The 14,842-nt window shown below is 34.4% G+C and overlaps 1 protein-coding gene across 6 annotated transcripts in view; it reads right to left on the reverse strand.

Annotated features, from left to right (window-relative positions):
* Relch (RAB11 binding and LisH domain, coiled-coil and HEAT repeat containing) overlaps positions 1 to 14,842 on the reverse strand; it is an 89,362-nt gene that overhangs the window by 36,025 nt on the left and 38,495 nt on the right. For all 6 annotated transcript variants that reach the window (XM_070029000.1, XM_070029002.1, XM_070029001.1 and 3 more), the window contains 6 exons: positions 9,553 to 9,665; positions 6,925 to 7,015; positions 4,130 to 4,201; positions 2,871 to 3,011; positions 2,330 to 2,494; positions 279 to 426 (listed from right to left, as the gene is read on the reverse strand). In XM_070029000.1, the coding sequence (XP_069885101.1) occupies positions 279 to 426; positions 2,330 to 2,494; positions 2,871 to 3,011; positions 4,130 to 4,201; positions 6,925 to 7,015; positions 9,553 to 9,665 (730 nt within the window). The remainder of the gene's footprint in view (positions 1 to 278; positions 427 to 2,329; positions 2,495 to 2,870; positions 3,012 to 4,129; positions 4,202 to 6,924; positions 7,016 to 9,552; positions 9,666 to 14,842) is intronic.

The raw sequence follows: 14,842 nt of genomic DNA on the forward strand, positions 1-14,842 counted from the left end.
CTGTTATCTGAATCTTTTTATTGATTCAGATCTATTCATGAAAGGAACATTTATTCCAGACTCCTAAAGTTATAAAAAAAGGAATATAGAGTAAGAATGGAAAGTATAAATATTATACCATGAGGCACACCCATAAAGATGAAGCCACATAGTGAACCTTAGCTATTTCACATATAAAATACATTCTATTAATTGCACTGTTAGTTTTAGAATTTTTATAAAAAAAATTTGGTGGTAATAATATTCTACATCTTCCTTCTAGAACCTAAGTTCAGTACCTTCTATCTGTGGCACTTCACCATGAAGCTTGGCTTTGCTTGAGAAAGGTGCATTCTGTAGCACTAATGCAAAGAGAGATGGGATCAAGGACTGCAAGGCAGAAAGATACATGTGGAGCTTATGTTCATCCAGCCCGTGTTCTCCTTCCTGAAACATAAGGAGGTGGAAGCTAATTTTAGTCTTTTGAAATTACATTGCTAATTGGATTTGTGATGTTTTCCCTTTTTACGGCAAATGAAACATTTAAGGATTTGGATTCAAACACGGACACTTTGTTGGATTGAAAACATGACACTTAATGAAGATGGTCTATTCAAAATGAGAAACAGCAATAAGGCACTGTGGATGTAATAGATTCTTTTATATGAAAAAGTTTAGGGTGAATGCCAGTCATTTCCAATGTTAGGAACTATTTTTTTAATAGGTTCTCCTTTTATTAGAAACTGCCTCATAATTTGTAATTTTATAAGTTAGGGTAAAGAAACTGATGAACCACAGGAATCATATTAAATGCTCAACTGCTAATTCAGCAGAAGTACCTGCTATATCCCCTCTTCTGCTTCCTATTGCTTTTTACAGTTTTGGTGATAGCTATATTTGCAAGTACTGAAAACATTTTATATTGCTTCCACACGTAGATAAAATGTAGGAGAATTAATTTTAGAAGGAAACAAAGAAAGAATGACATAAAGAAAAAAAGGATTGGTATAGAGACAAAGTGTTTACTGCAGTATAAATCTATGGGAGATATCATTACTATATTAGAAATAACTGAAGAAATAACAGATAAATGAACTATTTACATAGTTTTAATTTCTACACAAGACAATTGTTATTGGCTGAATATTGCAGAAATTTTTAGTAGCATTGTGCAATTAATAAGATTAATGATATGAAAACAAAACAAAACAAATAAAACAGGTATGTGTAATTGTTTTTTTTTTTGTCGGTGGGGCTTGAACTCTGGGCCTAAGCGCTGTCCCTCAGCTCTTCAGCTCAAGGCTAGCGCTCTACCTCTTGAGCTACAGCGCCATTTCCGGTTTTCTGGTAGTTTACTGGAGATAAGAGTTTCACGGACTTTCTTGCCTGGGCTGGCTTTGAACCGCGATCCTCAGATCTTAGCCTCCTGAGAAGCTAGGATTACAGGCGTGAGCCACCGGTGCCCAGCCCAAGTATGTGTAATTCTAAGAAAGAATGCATACACTTAAAAATTTTCTTTAAAAATTCCCTAGGTTTTGTAGAACAGTTACTTCAGTCTAGTTGTCTGTTTTTATATCCATTTTGAAATTTACAGAGTAAATCAATATATGTGACATAGAATTCTGAAAATGGAATAGACTCTTTTATGTCCAGAGCACCCAATAGGTATTTAAAAAATGTTAATATTGTGTCCTCTAAAAAAACTTTTAGAACAAAACTTAGATCAGGAAGTTTCTATCATTTCTTTAACTTTTCTGCAAATCTTTTGCTTGAATAGAACGGAAAGTTCTTAAGTGTGCGGTAGAATACACAGTTAAAATAGGGCTGGAAGTTGGCTCAGTGGTAGAGTGCTTGCCTTGCATGCCTGAGGCCCTGGGTTCAATTCCTTAGCACCACATAAGCAAAAAGAAAAAAGCTGGAAGTGGTGCTGTGGCTCAAGTGGTAGAGTACTAGCCTTAAGCTGAAGAGCTGAGGGACAGCGCCCAGGCCCAGAGTTCAGGCCCCACGACCGAACCCCCCCACCAAAAAAAAATTCTGATTTATAGAAATAAAGCTACAGAGATTCTGTCTGTAGTTAGTTCTGCATTCTGCACTAGAGTTGGTAAATTTTATAAACTAGTTAAGTCTTCAGAGTCAAGGAATGGCTAGCTTTCTGAATAATACTTCAGTTATTTCCACAAAGGTAGATCATGCCACTTTCCCCTAGTGTTAGTAAGGCAAAATTTTCTTCATTTCTCTTGGCTCCAGACCAACAAGGAATATAATATTCAGCTAAGTGGCACTTTCCGTTACTCATTATGAGTTTAAGATAGCTTTAAGAACAGTTTATTGCTTATAAGTAAAAACTTACCCTGAGCAGCTTTTCAATTTTGTTCAGTAGTGTAGGTATAAGATGAGACTGTAAATTCCCAAGTTCTGTAGTCCAGGCAGCATAAGCTGGCAAAAATACTTGATGTGTTGCGCTAACTACTCTTTCTGAGGGATCACCCAAAGCTGACAGCAACAATTCAAAACCCTGCAAAAAAGAAGAGAGAATAAGGTTAAGAAGTTTAATCAAAAGCTGTATATATCCATTTCAAGAAATTTACAAAAATATTTTAAGTAAGACAAAAAGCCTACTGATCTCCTTTTCTTGCCATGCATTACTGACAGACAAACATGGCATATCGGCTACCAAATTCCTGTTGAGCTTTACAAATTAAAAGCAGTCAAACATCCCCAGTGGACCAATTGCTATACATACATCCCTACTATACATTAATCCCCAGTGGATCAGTTGCTATACCTACATCCCTACTACATATTATAAAGTATCTGAATCAAAGATGTGGAATTTTGTATTATCTGGAATTCTGTCAAGGTGTTAAAGAGGTTCATTTTGGAAAACATACCTGTTGATATTTGTCAGGATCATCAATGTATCCCATAATGATACCAAGGCTTTTGATCACAGCTTCTCTTACTAAATCAGCCTTATCTTCCATTAACATCTGTTGTAACATTGAAAGGACCAAGGAGCTACGAATTTCTTTCTGAAAATAATGGACATGATTTTACCATTTAGTTAGGGTAAAACATAAAAGTATAGATAGAAAATAGCACTAATATCCATGTTTTTCAAAATTCATATTAAATAAACACAAAATATTTTGCTGTATTTGCTTTCCAATCTTTGCTGTCTCCAAGTCCCTACTCTTACCTTTCCTCTCTTAGAGATAATAAGACCTACCTTGAATTCGGTGTTAATCATCTCTCAGCAAGTTTTTGTATTTTTGCTAAAAATGTGAAAATCCTCAACTCTTTACAGTGGCACACTCAAGCACATTTAGCTACTCAAAAAAAGATCAACATTCAGCTATAACTAGAGAATGATTTCTCCTAAGTACAGAACAGTGTTGAAGATTATAACAGGAAGGAATTACTCTGGCAATCAAAACAAATGCTAGGGTGGGATGAGAAATTATGAAGTTCTGATGCTCATTTAAAAAAAAATTTCTAAAGTGAGACTAGAAATTCAAGCAGGTTAATGAAAGAGAGCAAACTTCAAAAGAGCTTTTTAAATATGCAGCTAATTTATTATGGTACTATTTAATATAAAGTCAAACACCACAATATCTTGGTTCACAAAGATCTATTTTTTTTTTGTTTGTTGGGGGGACTATGCTAGGGGCAAACCCAAGGTTTCTCACACATGCTAGGCAAGCACTCTATAACTGAACTATAATCCCAGTACCCACACAAAATTGTTTCTAGCATTTTGTTCATCCTAGATTTTTTTTTTAACCAACAGTACAAATATCAATACAGTGAAAAAGACCAAAAAAAAAAGTATTATTATCAAAATAGCCTTTATATCACAGACCTTTCAGAAAGGATCTCAAGGAACCCAGACCATACTCTGGTAACAGTTTACTGTTATATTCAACAAAAACCAATGATACTGTTATATACAGAAAAGAAATAAAGGTAAGTAACACCTATGTAAGTAAAGATAGCACTAACATGAGCCTTTCCCCCCTTTTTTTTTACCAACTGATTTCTTTCCTTTAAGCTACACTGCTAGGAGAATTTGGAATAAAGTAGGTAAGACACCTGAAAAAAACATTTCTGTATAAAAACACAAATTTTTCAATGACAAAAGAATTCTTACAGGAAGGTAAGGTGCCAGTGCTCCGCAGGATTCCGCTACAAGCAGTCGTCTTTCTGGGTATTTGTGATTAATCTACAGCAAAAAAAAATTAAATAAATCAAGCACTAACACATCACTCTCTTCTTTCAACAGAGAATTACTTTCACCATCAATCCTGGGCTAAGTGCTATAAGGCATGCTCCTTTTCCATTTCTTGAAATCGCTTTGCAGCTATATCTGGATCAGGAATAAGGAAATTAAGAACAGCCTAAACATGAGGCCACAGGGGTCATTTGTTAAGAGAAAAAACAAAGTTAAAATTTGGTAAGGTGTCTATAGACATTATATGCTTAAAACTAAGTTTTCTTTAGCATCTCAGGAGAAGCCAGGACCCATACCTAATGAAATTAACTTAAAATTCAGTTTCTGGATCTTACATGATAGATATGGTCAGATGTGTGCCAGTCTCTTACCTAAGGTAATAGGAAATAATTTCTTTAATAAGTCAAGGCCAGCTTGAAGAAAGTATAGCTTTTGTGTGTGTGATGGTACTGGGTCTTGAACTCAGGAGCTGGGAGCTGTCACTTAACTCTTTGACTAGTAACTTGCACTGTACCACTGAGCCACAGCTCTACTTCTGTCTTTTGCTGGTTAACTGTAGATATGAGTCTCATAGACTTCCCTGCCTGGGCTGGCTTTGAACCTCAATTCTCAGATCTATGCCTCTTGAGTAATTAGGATTACAAACATGAACCACTGTACTTAGCTCTGGTTTTCTTCTTAAAAAAACTTTATTCCTGTGTGTATGCACAAAATGATGGGGCTTGCTACTGCATCTACTACACTGATTTTTAACAAAAAGTAACAACAACAAAAAGACACATACTGGGTTTTGTTCCCATATGCCTTCGTCATAGAATATAAATCTTTCATTGACTGGAAAAGAAGTATATTTGTTCTCATATTCCCATAGAAAAGGTAACATAATTCAATAATATATTGGATCCCTAAAATTAAGAAAAGAAATTATAGAGTAATCTACTGGGCAACAAACGGAGGTAAGGAAGCTAGGTAGATCTCTGAAATCTATGTTTATTCAGGTTATAAAGAAGAAGGTGGTTTATTACTGATACCCTGGAATTATATTTAATTCAGATGTAGTTACCTCTAAACCAGAATGGCCTGAATATCAATGGCTACTCATAAAAGATTTGTGCTGTTTTGCTTTTGTCTAGATCAGTTAGTTACAAAGTTAAATGTACATATGAGAGAAAAATCAATCATATTTATGTATATTAGCAATGAACAAAATGAAAATCAAATGAATTTTCTTTGCAACAGCAAAGAGTGGAAGTATTTTGATGTGATTAATACAAAAAAGATATAAAACTTATTTTGTGAAAAATATAAAATACTGTAGTATGATACTTTTTGACTCAACTGAATGTAAAACATTCTAAACTCATAGATTGAAAGGCTTAATAGAGTAGGATGGAAATAATCTCAGATTAATAGAATGATCCAATGAATTAATTGAAAAATCACAGCCAGCTTCTTTTCTTGTAGAAACTTACAAACTGATCCTAATAGTCATATGGAAACCAGACAGACCCATTAAGAGACAAAATAAGCTTGAAGTGTTAGAATAGTAATAATAATAATAAATAAGCTTGATGGGAGAAAATGTTTTAGAACTAGTTGTGGAAACTGCACACTATGACGATACTGAAACCAATGACTTGTACTTTTTAAATGGTAAGTTAAGATCTATATGAATAAAGAAAATGGAAAAAAACTATAAAGAACATGAATAATGTATTATAAAACTGTGAATTCAAAGCTGATAAATTGTATCCAAGTTAATTCCAACTTTAGACAATTAAAACCTTACTCTACATTAATATGTATGAATATGTAAAGATATATATGGCATAATCACAGGTAATTGCTACTATATACATTATTCATTTTATTCATACTAAATCTAGTGGTTCTATCATATTTCAAGAAAATATGAATGCCCATTGCCCATATTTTTCTTAGGAATATGAGACTGTGCTTTTACAAATATGCCATATAATTTGTCTCCATAGGTAAGAAAGTCTTTTTTAGGTGGAAAAACAAGGTGCTTAATGATTTAACCACCAAGTAGATAGTCAAGAATTCTGAATTCTGTAGAGGACTAGAATGTTCAATATAATCTGAAAGTACTAGTACTAAAACAAGTTAAATTATAACACAAAACCTCCCACATTCAAAGCTTACATTCCATATACTGTGTGCAACACAAGTATACAATATAGACAAGATAAATTGCTAAATGTACACATTCACAAGTATGTGTATCTTATTCCTCCTGGCACATTCCCACCTAAGTACTGGTTGTATCTCACTTTATTCAGATTCTTACTTAAATATCAGTTCCTTACAGATCCATTCTCTCATCATTTGTTCTCTGCCCTTTTCTAATCCCTTTGCCGCTTTATTTTTCTTCAAAAAGCATATTTTACTATAAGATAGCCTATTATTTCATTGTTTATTCTTTTCTCCCACTAGGATATCTTGATCTTTTGTTCACCATTGCATTCATGGATGACTAACTATACTAGCAACTGGAACTGAAATTTGTGTTTTCTATGTATTTGTTGAATAAAGGAATAAAGCAAAGTACCCTAAACCATTCTTCAACACAATTAACTCACAACTGCAATAACAGCATAATTTATATTCCATAAATTTACTAATCAGATTTAAAAGATATTAATTATTGTAAGAAATTGGAGTGAAATAGCAACAGAGTGAAATAGTCAGTTTACCTGTTCCCAACACTGTGGTAAAAGTTCAGCTTCCACACGTGTAGGTCCAACATGACGTGCAAATGCCACACAACCTGTCAATATCATCTGCCTAAAAAGGATTTAAAAAAAGATAGGAGAGATATGTATATCCATTCAAATGCAGAACTAGGTCTAAGTGTTGAGTTAAGCTACGCATTGTTCAGTGCTCTTGTTCAAAACTGTAAAATTGCAAAATGACCCAGTATGTCTTTGATGTTGTACAGCAACATATGACCCATGATAACCTTGTAAAATAACTTTGTAAAATAACTTTTTCCAGTGTTTGGGACCAAATCCAGTGCCACGTGCCACCAATGAGCTATATAAACCTGAGCCAGTGACTTTCCTTTATATGCATCTATTCTCTTTGTACCTCAGTCAAGATGGTTTAATCACTGATTATTTCCTAATGACTTAAAAACAAAGAGTGACATCTACCTGACTATAACCCTAAGATCCAGAAGCTAGATTGTCCTTTTCTTTTCTTTTCTTTTCTTTTTATTTTGTCGGTTGTGGGGCTTGAACTCTGGGCCTGGGTGCTGTCCTTCAGTCTTCAGCTCAAGGTTATTGCTCTAGCACTTGAGCCAAGCACCACCTCTGGTTTTCTGGTGGTTTATTGGAGATAAGAGTCTCATGGACTTTCCTGCCTGGGCTGGCTTTGGACTGTGATCTTCAGATCTCAGCCTCCTGAGTAGTTAGGATTACAGGCGTGAGCCACCAGCGCCTGACTTAGAAGCTAGATTTTCTAAGCTAATTTTTCCCTACTTTATTAGGGGAGAGTCTTGACTTCTCCTAATATCCCAAGCAAAGCCCAGTCTAAGGCTATTTAAGTGTCTATTTCTCAAATTTCCCTTTGATATTCTATTGCTTTTTCTATTCTACTTTTTGAAGACAGATAAATTTAAATGAAGCAAGAAATTCCCAAGCCACGTTAGCTGCCTTTTCCCTTATGAAAATTCCATATCTAGGTATTATTTTTGCCCCCACACCACACATACAAATGTGTATTCCACAAATGTCGATAATTATGATTAGAAAACATACTTGTATAGAACTTCAAATCCTGAGTCACCATTATTAATTGTATTAAAGATGTATAAACTTTAATAGAAAAAATTTTAGATCTCTTCAAACAGAGCTATTTAGTAGAGCTAAATAGAAAATATGATAGCTTTGAAATGCAGTTCAAAACTGAAAGGTTAGATAGCCTACAAAGTATTAACTGAATTGGAATTAGACTTAGTAGTTGACAGCAAGAAGAGTAAGATTGTTTGGTTAGTCAATGACTTAGGTTAAATATATGGTGTCAGTTAGAGTTGGTAACAAAGTACCAGAAAAAGCACCATTACTGAATATAAAGTTAAGTTTTTCTCAAGCAAGGAAAAATAACTGGTTTTATGATGAATCTCAATATCTTACTTTCATGAAGGCAAATAGATATTTTTGGCCACTAGGTGGCAGCTCCAAACTTTACATACAGAGTATAAAAACAATCTGAGTCTTTGGTTTTTGCCTTGCAAATCAAAAGATAAAAGTATAATTCATGGTATTTCATTATCAAATTACCAAGATAGATTACAGTAGTTTTCAGAGACGAAAACAAAGTCTCACCAAATTATGCTTAGGAAAATTTCAAATTGCAACAGCACTAACATAGTGGTGGGATGAGGGGAGGTGGACTAAATACTAGTTAGATTAAGATAATGTAGCTAAATGTGTTTATGGACTCATAAAACAGTATTTTTGTTTCTACATCATAAGACAATAGAATTGTACTGATAGACTACAATTGTATTGAATAAACTAGAATTAGAATTTGGTAGCTTTATATAATTTAAGTAATTGTTAGACTGTTTACATTTTTTGAGAAGGTTTGAAATCATAAGTAAATCATGAGACAAACTAGACTCACAATGCAAGGAATTTCTCAACTAAGAGTGTTCAAAAAAGTTTAGTAAGCTTTGAACTCTATAGTACATCTCTCCTTCCTGGTGTTGACCAAAATATACTGGAAAACAAGTGAAGAAACATATCCTTAGGATTCAGACAGGCTTAGGCAATACCAGAAGCTCTCACATGCTAGTCAAGCAATGCATATACTTGCATTTTGTTCATTATCATGTATTATAAAGTAGTAGTTAAGTTTGCAGAAATTCTTTTTTTTGTGTGTGTGTCCAGTTGTGGGGCCTGAACTCTGGGCCTGGGCGCTGTCCCTCAGCTCTTCAGCTCAAGGCTAGCGCTCTACCACTTGAGCCACAGCGCCACTTCCGGCTTTTTTCTTTTTGCTTATGTGGTGCTGAGGAATCAAACCCAGGGCCTCAGGCATGCAAGGCAAGCGCTCTACCACTGAGCCAACTTCCCTGCAAGTAGCCAGTGAATACAGTGGCAGATTCACATTTCAAATTCATTATTCATGACATGGACTCACTTTTCAGGATTGTCAAATCTGTTGCACGTTGTATGCCTTCAATGTACATTTGAGAATCTTGCATATTTTAACTTTCTTTTGGGTATTTTCTATTATTCTCTTGCCAATGTTGATGACAAAATAGAAAAATTAGCAAGTCAATATTGTATTGAGGTCCCGAAGAGGTAAATCATACTCACCTTTGCTCATCATCTGGTCTCTTGATCAAGTTGAAAAGAATATGGAGCAGCTGATCTCTTTCTTTAGGCTCAGGATGTAGGCACGCTGTACATAATATGAGGGGAATCAACTCCTACAGAAATATGAGGGTGAAAAAATTCAAACCAAAAATGCATGACAGTATTTTTAGATAGACATTTAAACTTCAACATACAAAGTAACAACTTCTAATGTAATACTGATAACTCAAAACATAGAAAACATTACAATACATTAATATATTGGTTATATAAAAAGTATAAGTCACAATGCATTAAAAGCCACTTAAGATTCAAGTAACTTTACTTTTAAATCAGTATTTCCCCAGGGAAATTTATTTTATAGTAAATAACATTCCATCACATGACAAAATAATATAACTTTAACTCTGAAAGTGCTTTTAAAAGAAAAGTTGAAGTTCACTATATTTTAAAACTTAAAATCATAAAAGCAACTTTTCCTGAGGCTAGAAGTTAGTTCAGTGGTAGAACACTTGCCTAATATTCTTTCTTTCTTTTTTATTTTTTGCCTAATATTCTTAAGGCCCTGAGTTTTGCCCCAAAGAAGAAAGAGGAGAAAAGGTAGGATGGAAAATGGAGAGAGAGAGAGAGAGAGAGAGAGAGACAGAGAAAGAGAGAGAGAGATAGAGACAGAGAAACTATTTCTATAAACAATGAATCTTCTCAATACTAATACAGAATGTGAGTAGAAATATTTGATGTTAAATTGCAAAATTTTAAACAGTATTTTGCCAAAAATAGCCAAAAGTTTATTCTTTATAGACATGTTTGAAATTAAACTTGTTCTACATTTTAACATTGAAATGTTTTGATATTTAAAACTAATGAAATTACAAGTCCAAAAAAAGAGAAAATATTTGTAGAGAGAAATCTGTCAAGCTATATGAAATAGTATTCTGCAGCTATCACAAAAAATTCTAATACAATAAAGAGAAAAATAATTATTCCCTTTTTTCCCATCTACCTCAGTGCCCACTAAAAAATTCTAACAGATTTAAAAGAATTATTATGTAATAATACATGAGTATTATCCATATGTAACTTGGAGAAAAGAACAATAAAGTTTTCACTGTATGAAATATATTTTCTCATATGGATATGATTCTTCAGAAACAGATTAGAGTTAGGAATTCTAAAATTTGTTAACTTACACTTTGTACTCTTCTTAATCACAGTGATAATTTCTATTGTCATTTCTTTCTTTCATGCTGGCAAAATTAACAATATATAGAAAGTCATTGCCAGTAAGATTTGGTTGATACTCCATACCAGAGAGAACTATGCATATCCTGGCATGCTAATTGCTATTTCAGATATAACACAGTATGGAAAAAATACCAGAACACTTTTCCTGTTATATGTTACACAGACTTGAGCAAAGGTCTATAAAGTGACAATGGAAAAATGTACTTTTATAAATTCAGCAAGGATTCTTGATAACAGTGTGTGTGTGTGTGTGTGTGTGTGTGTGTGTGTGTGCGCGCGCGCGCGTGCATGTGTGTTTATGTGTGTGTGTGTGTTGATCTGAGGGCCTGAAATCAAGGCCTGGGTGAGTCCTTGAGCTTTTTTGGTCAAGGCTAGTGCTCTACCGCTTGAGCCACACAGCTTTTTGCTGATTGATTAGAGATAAGAGTCTCAGGGACTTTCCTGCCCTTGTTGGCTTCCAACAGTAACCCTCAGATCTGCCTGTCCTAAGGATTATAGGTGTGGGTCTCCAGTATCTGGCTCCTAATAGCATTTTAACTGCTAAGCTGGAGCTAGCTCTAAATATACTAGTATTACCACTATTCAGTCATTAACAACCTCGGTATGCAATACTCTTCAATAATGAATTCTGCAGGTATCTGTTGTGCTATTTATTCACATTTATTGTGAATACATCTATTTATTTAAAGCACTAATATTTCTATACCCTAAAACTTATTAGGTTCATAGTTATAATTTTCACATGAATTATAGACAACAACTGGAATCAGTATTTTGTTTTTGGCGTTCTAATTGCAGAAATTTAGTCGTTGAAAAGGTACCTTATAATAATTTTGAATCCAGCATTTAAATATGATGGTATAAATTTTGTTCTGAATACAAAGTGATACTATTTAAAAGATGCCTTTGTGGGGGCTGGGAAGGTGGCTCAGTGGTAGAGCGCTTGCCTTGCATGCATGAGGCCCTGGGTTCCATTCCTCAGCACCACATAAGCAAAAAGAAAAAAGCCGGAAGTGGTGCTGTGGCTCAAGTGGTAGAGTGCTAGCCTTGAGCTGAAGAGCTGAGGGACAGCGCCCAGGCCCAGAGTTCAGGCCCCACGACCGGACCCCCCCCAAAATAAAATAAAATAAAAGATGCCTTTGTAAGATTAAACATTTCTTGAAAATATCAAAGTAATATAAAATATTATACCTGAAGTTTTCTATTAAAATAACTATTACGGTACTAATACACCAATGGTACTTACAACTCCAGTGGTAAACATTAGATTGAAAAGATCATTTCTGGAGAACTAGAGGTGTGATTCAAGTGACAGAATGCCTCCTAGAACATGCAAAGTCCTAAGTTCAAACACCAGTATAGTCACACACAAAAACAGGTGTTTCCCCCAACAGGGGAAAATATGTATTCCTATTTCCAGGCAACAAGGATCTTATATATTGCTTTAGCAACCTAGATTTGAGACTTTTTTTGTTTTTAGACTAGTAGAGGATTAACATTTTGCACTTCATTCAGGGAAGTATGTTAGTTTATTCTGACTTTTTCAATTTTAATGACAAAGATAGTTGTGAAAAATCTCCTACCTCTCGAGTGCTATGTTATCTGTGGAATTAAGTAGAAGAGATTTCTAGTATTTTAATCTTTATTTGGGTTTTACAAGTAAAGCAAGTAACTTCTAATGATAATACAGAAAGGTCTTTCTTTAAGAGACTGCAAATCTCTTTAGAAATATTTGCATATGCCTTCATATTGAATTCTCTTACTTTTAAAATTTAATTTTATTAATTTGCTTTATTATTATTATTTATTATACAAAGGGAATACAATTACGAGTCAGGTAATGAGTACATTTCCTTTCAGAGTGTCTTCTGTTCCCTCATTCTCTCCCAATCCCTCCTGTCTCCACCCACAAGTTGTATAGTTCACTTTCATCAATGTTGAGCAAGTTCTATTGCAGCACTTTTTCACCCTTTTCCTCACGAGTTCTATACCCCTACCCAACCCTTCTGAAGATGTACTCTCTTGAATATACCATAAATAAGGTAAAAGTGGCAGAATGATCAACAACTAAAAACTTATAAAAAGGAAAAAAAGGAGAAATCTTGTTTGTACATCTTTGAGTTCATTTCAGTATGCATATTATTTTATATAAATATGAAAAAGCACTCAGTCATTGAGCCTTTGTGTTTTTCTCCTAAGTTTCCTCTTTTGGTCTCACTGTGTGTGAATATCTAGAACCCTATATAATTTATTGTATCCTAGTGGATTTCAGATTTAATTTCTGTGTATCAGAGAGAACATGTGCCGTTAGCCTCTCTGAGCTTGGCTTACCTCAATATGATTTGTTCTAGTTCCATTCATTTACCTGCAAATGACATTATTCTAATAGCTCTGTAAAATTCCATATAGGTACCACATTTTTTGGATCCACTTATCTATTGTGGGGTGTTTGGGCTGTTTCCATATCTTGGCTATTGTGAATAGTGTGTAATGAACATATATGTGCAGGTGTCTTTATCACATCCTGGCTTATCATGTTCAGGGTAGATGCCCAGGAGTGGTATGGCTGGGTTATAGGAAAGATGTATGTTTAGGTTTTTGAGGGATCTCCAAGACTGCTGTGCAGAGTGGTTGTACTAGTTTACATTCCCACTAACAGCACAGTAGGGGTCCTTTATCCTAAATCCCTGCTAACATTTGTTGTTGCACAAGTTCACAATGTTAGCCAATCTTCCCGGGGTGAGATGGAATCTTAGAGTTCTTTGGATTTGCATTTCCTTTATGGCAAGAGATGATGAGCATTTCCTCACCTGTTTCTGCCATTCTTCTGAGAAATCTCACCTTGGCTCCTTTTTCCATTTAGTGATTGTTTTTTTAGATTTGGGAGGGGTTAGTTTCTTGAGCTCCTTGTATATAATGGCTATTATGCCTTTGTCTAATATATTACTGGTAAAGATCTTTTCCCAGTTTGTTGGCTGTCTTCCTAGTTTAGTAACTATGTCCTTAGCTGTGCAGAAACTTTTTATTTAGATGTAGTCTCACTTGTCAAGTCTCTCTTCCATCTGTTGTGCCCCTGGGAGTCTAGTCAACAAGTTTCTATTTATACCTGTAAATTCTAATGTTTCTTCTACTCTCTTGAAGTAGTTCAAAGTTTTGGCTCTGACATTGATGTTTTTGATCTACTTTGAATTGATATTAGTGCATGCTGACAAACAGAGATCCACTTTTAGTTTTCTGAATATGGCTGCCCAGTTTTCCAACACCATTTTTTTTCCCTCTGTATGTCTTTGGTTCCCTTACCAAATATCAGGGAACTGTAAGTATATGGCTTTATTCCTGGGTCTTCTAATCTATTCCATTGATCTTCTTTCTAGTCTATTTTTATGCCAATACCAAGCTGTTTCTGTTATTATGGCTATGTAGTAGGGTTTGAGGTCTGGTTTTGTGATACTACCTACATTACTTTTTTGACTAGAATTGCTTTGGCTATTCTATGTCTTTTGTTGTTCCATATGAATTTTTGGATTGTTTTCTCTATCTCAGTGAAGAACATCATTGGGATTTTGATGGAGGTTGCATTGCATTTGTCATTTTTGGCAGTATGGCCATTTTCACAATATTCATTCTACCTATTCTTGAACATGGAAGGTCTTTCCATTTCCTGATGTCTTCTTCATTTCTTCAGATTTTTCTAGTTTTTGCTATAAAAATCATTTACATCTTTGGTTAGGTTAATTCCTTGGTATTTTAACTTTTTTGAGGCTATTGCAAATAGAGTTTTCATTATTTTCCTTTTTGCTTATACATTGTTGGCATACAGAAAGGCTACTGAGTTTTGTTGGTTAATTTTGTATCCTGCTATTTTGTCAAAGTGGTTGATCAGCTCTAGGAGCTTGAGGATGGTTAACTCTTTTAAGAACAAACATAAATTATTTCCTATGTATAGTCTATTTTCTTAAGATTGTATGTGGGTATTTAAAAAATTGTTATACTCTCACTGGAGAATATAAGATCAGTGTGTTCATACTAGAAAAACGGGTACTAA

The sequence above is a fragment of the Dipodomys merriami genome, unplaced genomic scaffold (assembly GCF_024711535.1).
Source record: "Dipodomys merriami isolate MVZ:Mamm:240054 unplaced genomic scaffold, mDipMer1.0.p SCAF_2, whole genome shotgun sequence".
Lineage (NCBI taxonomy): Eukaryota > Metazoa > Chordata > Mammalia > Rodentia > Heteromyidae > Dipodomys > Dipodomys merriami.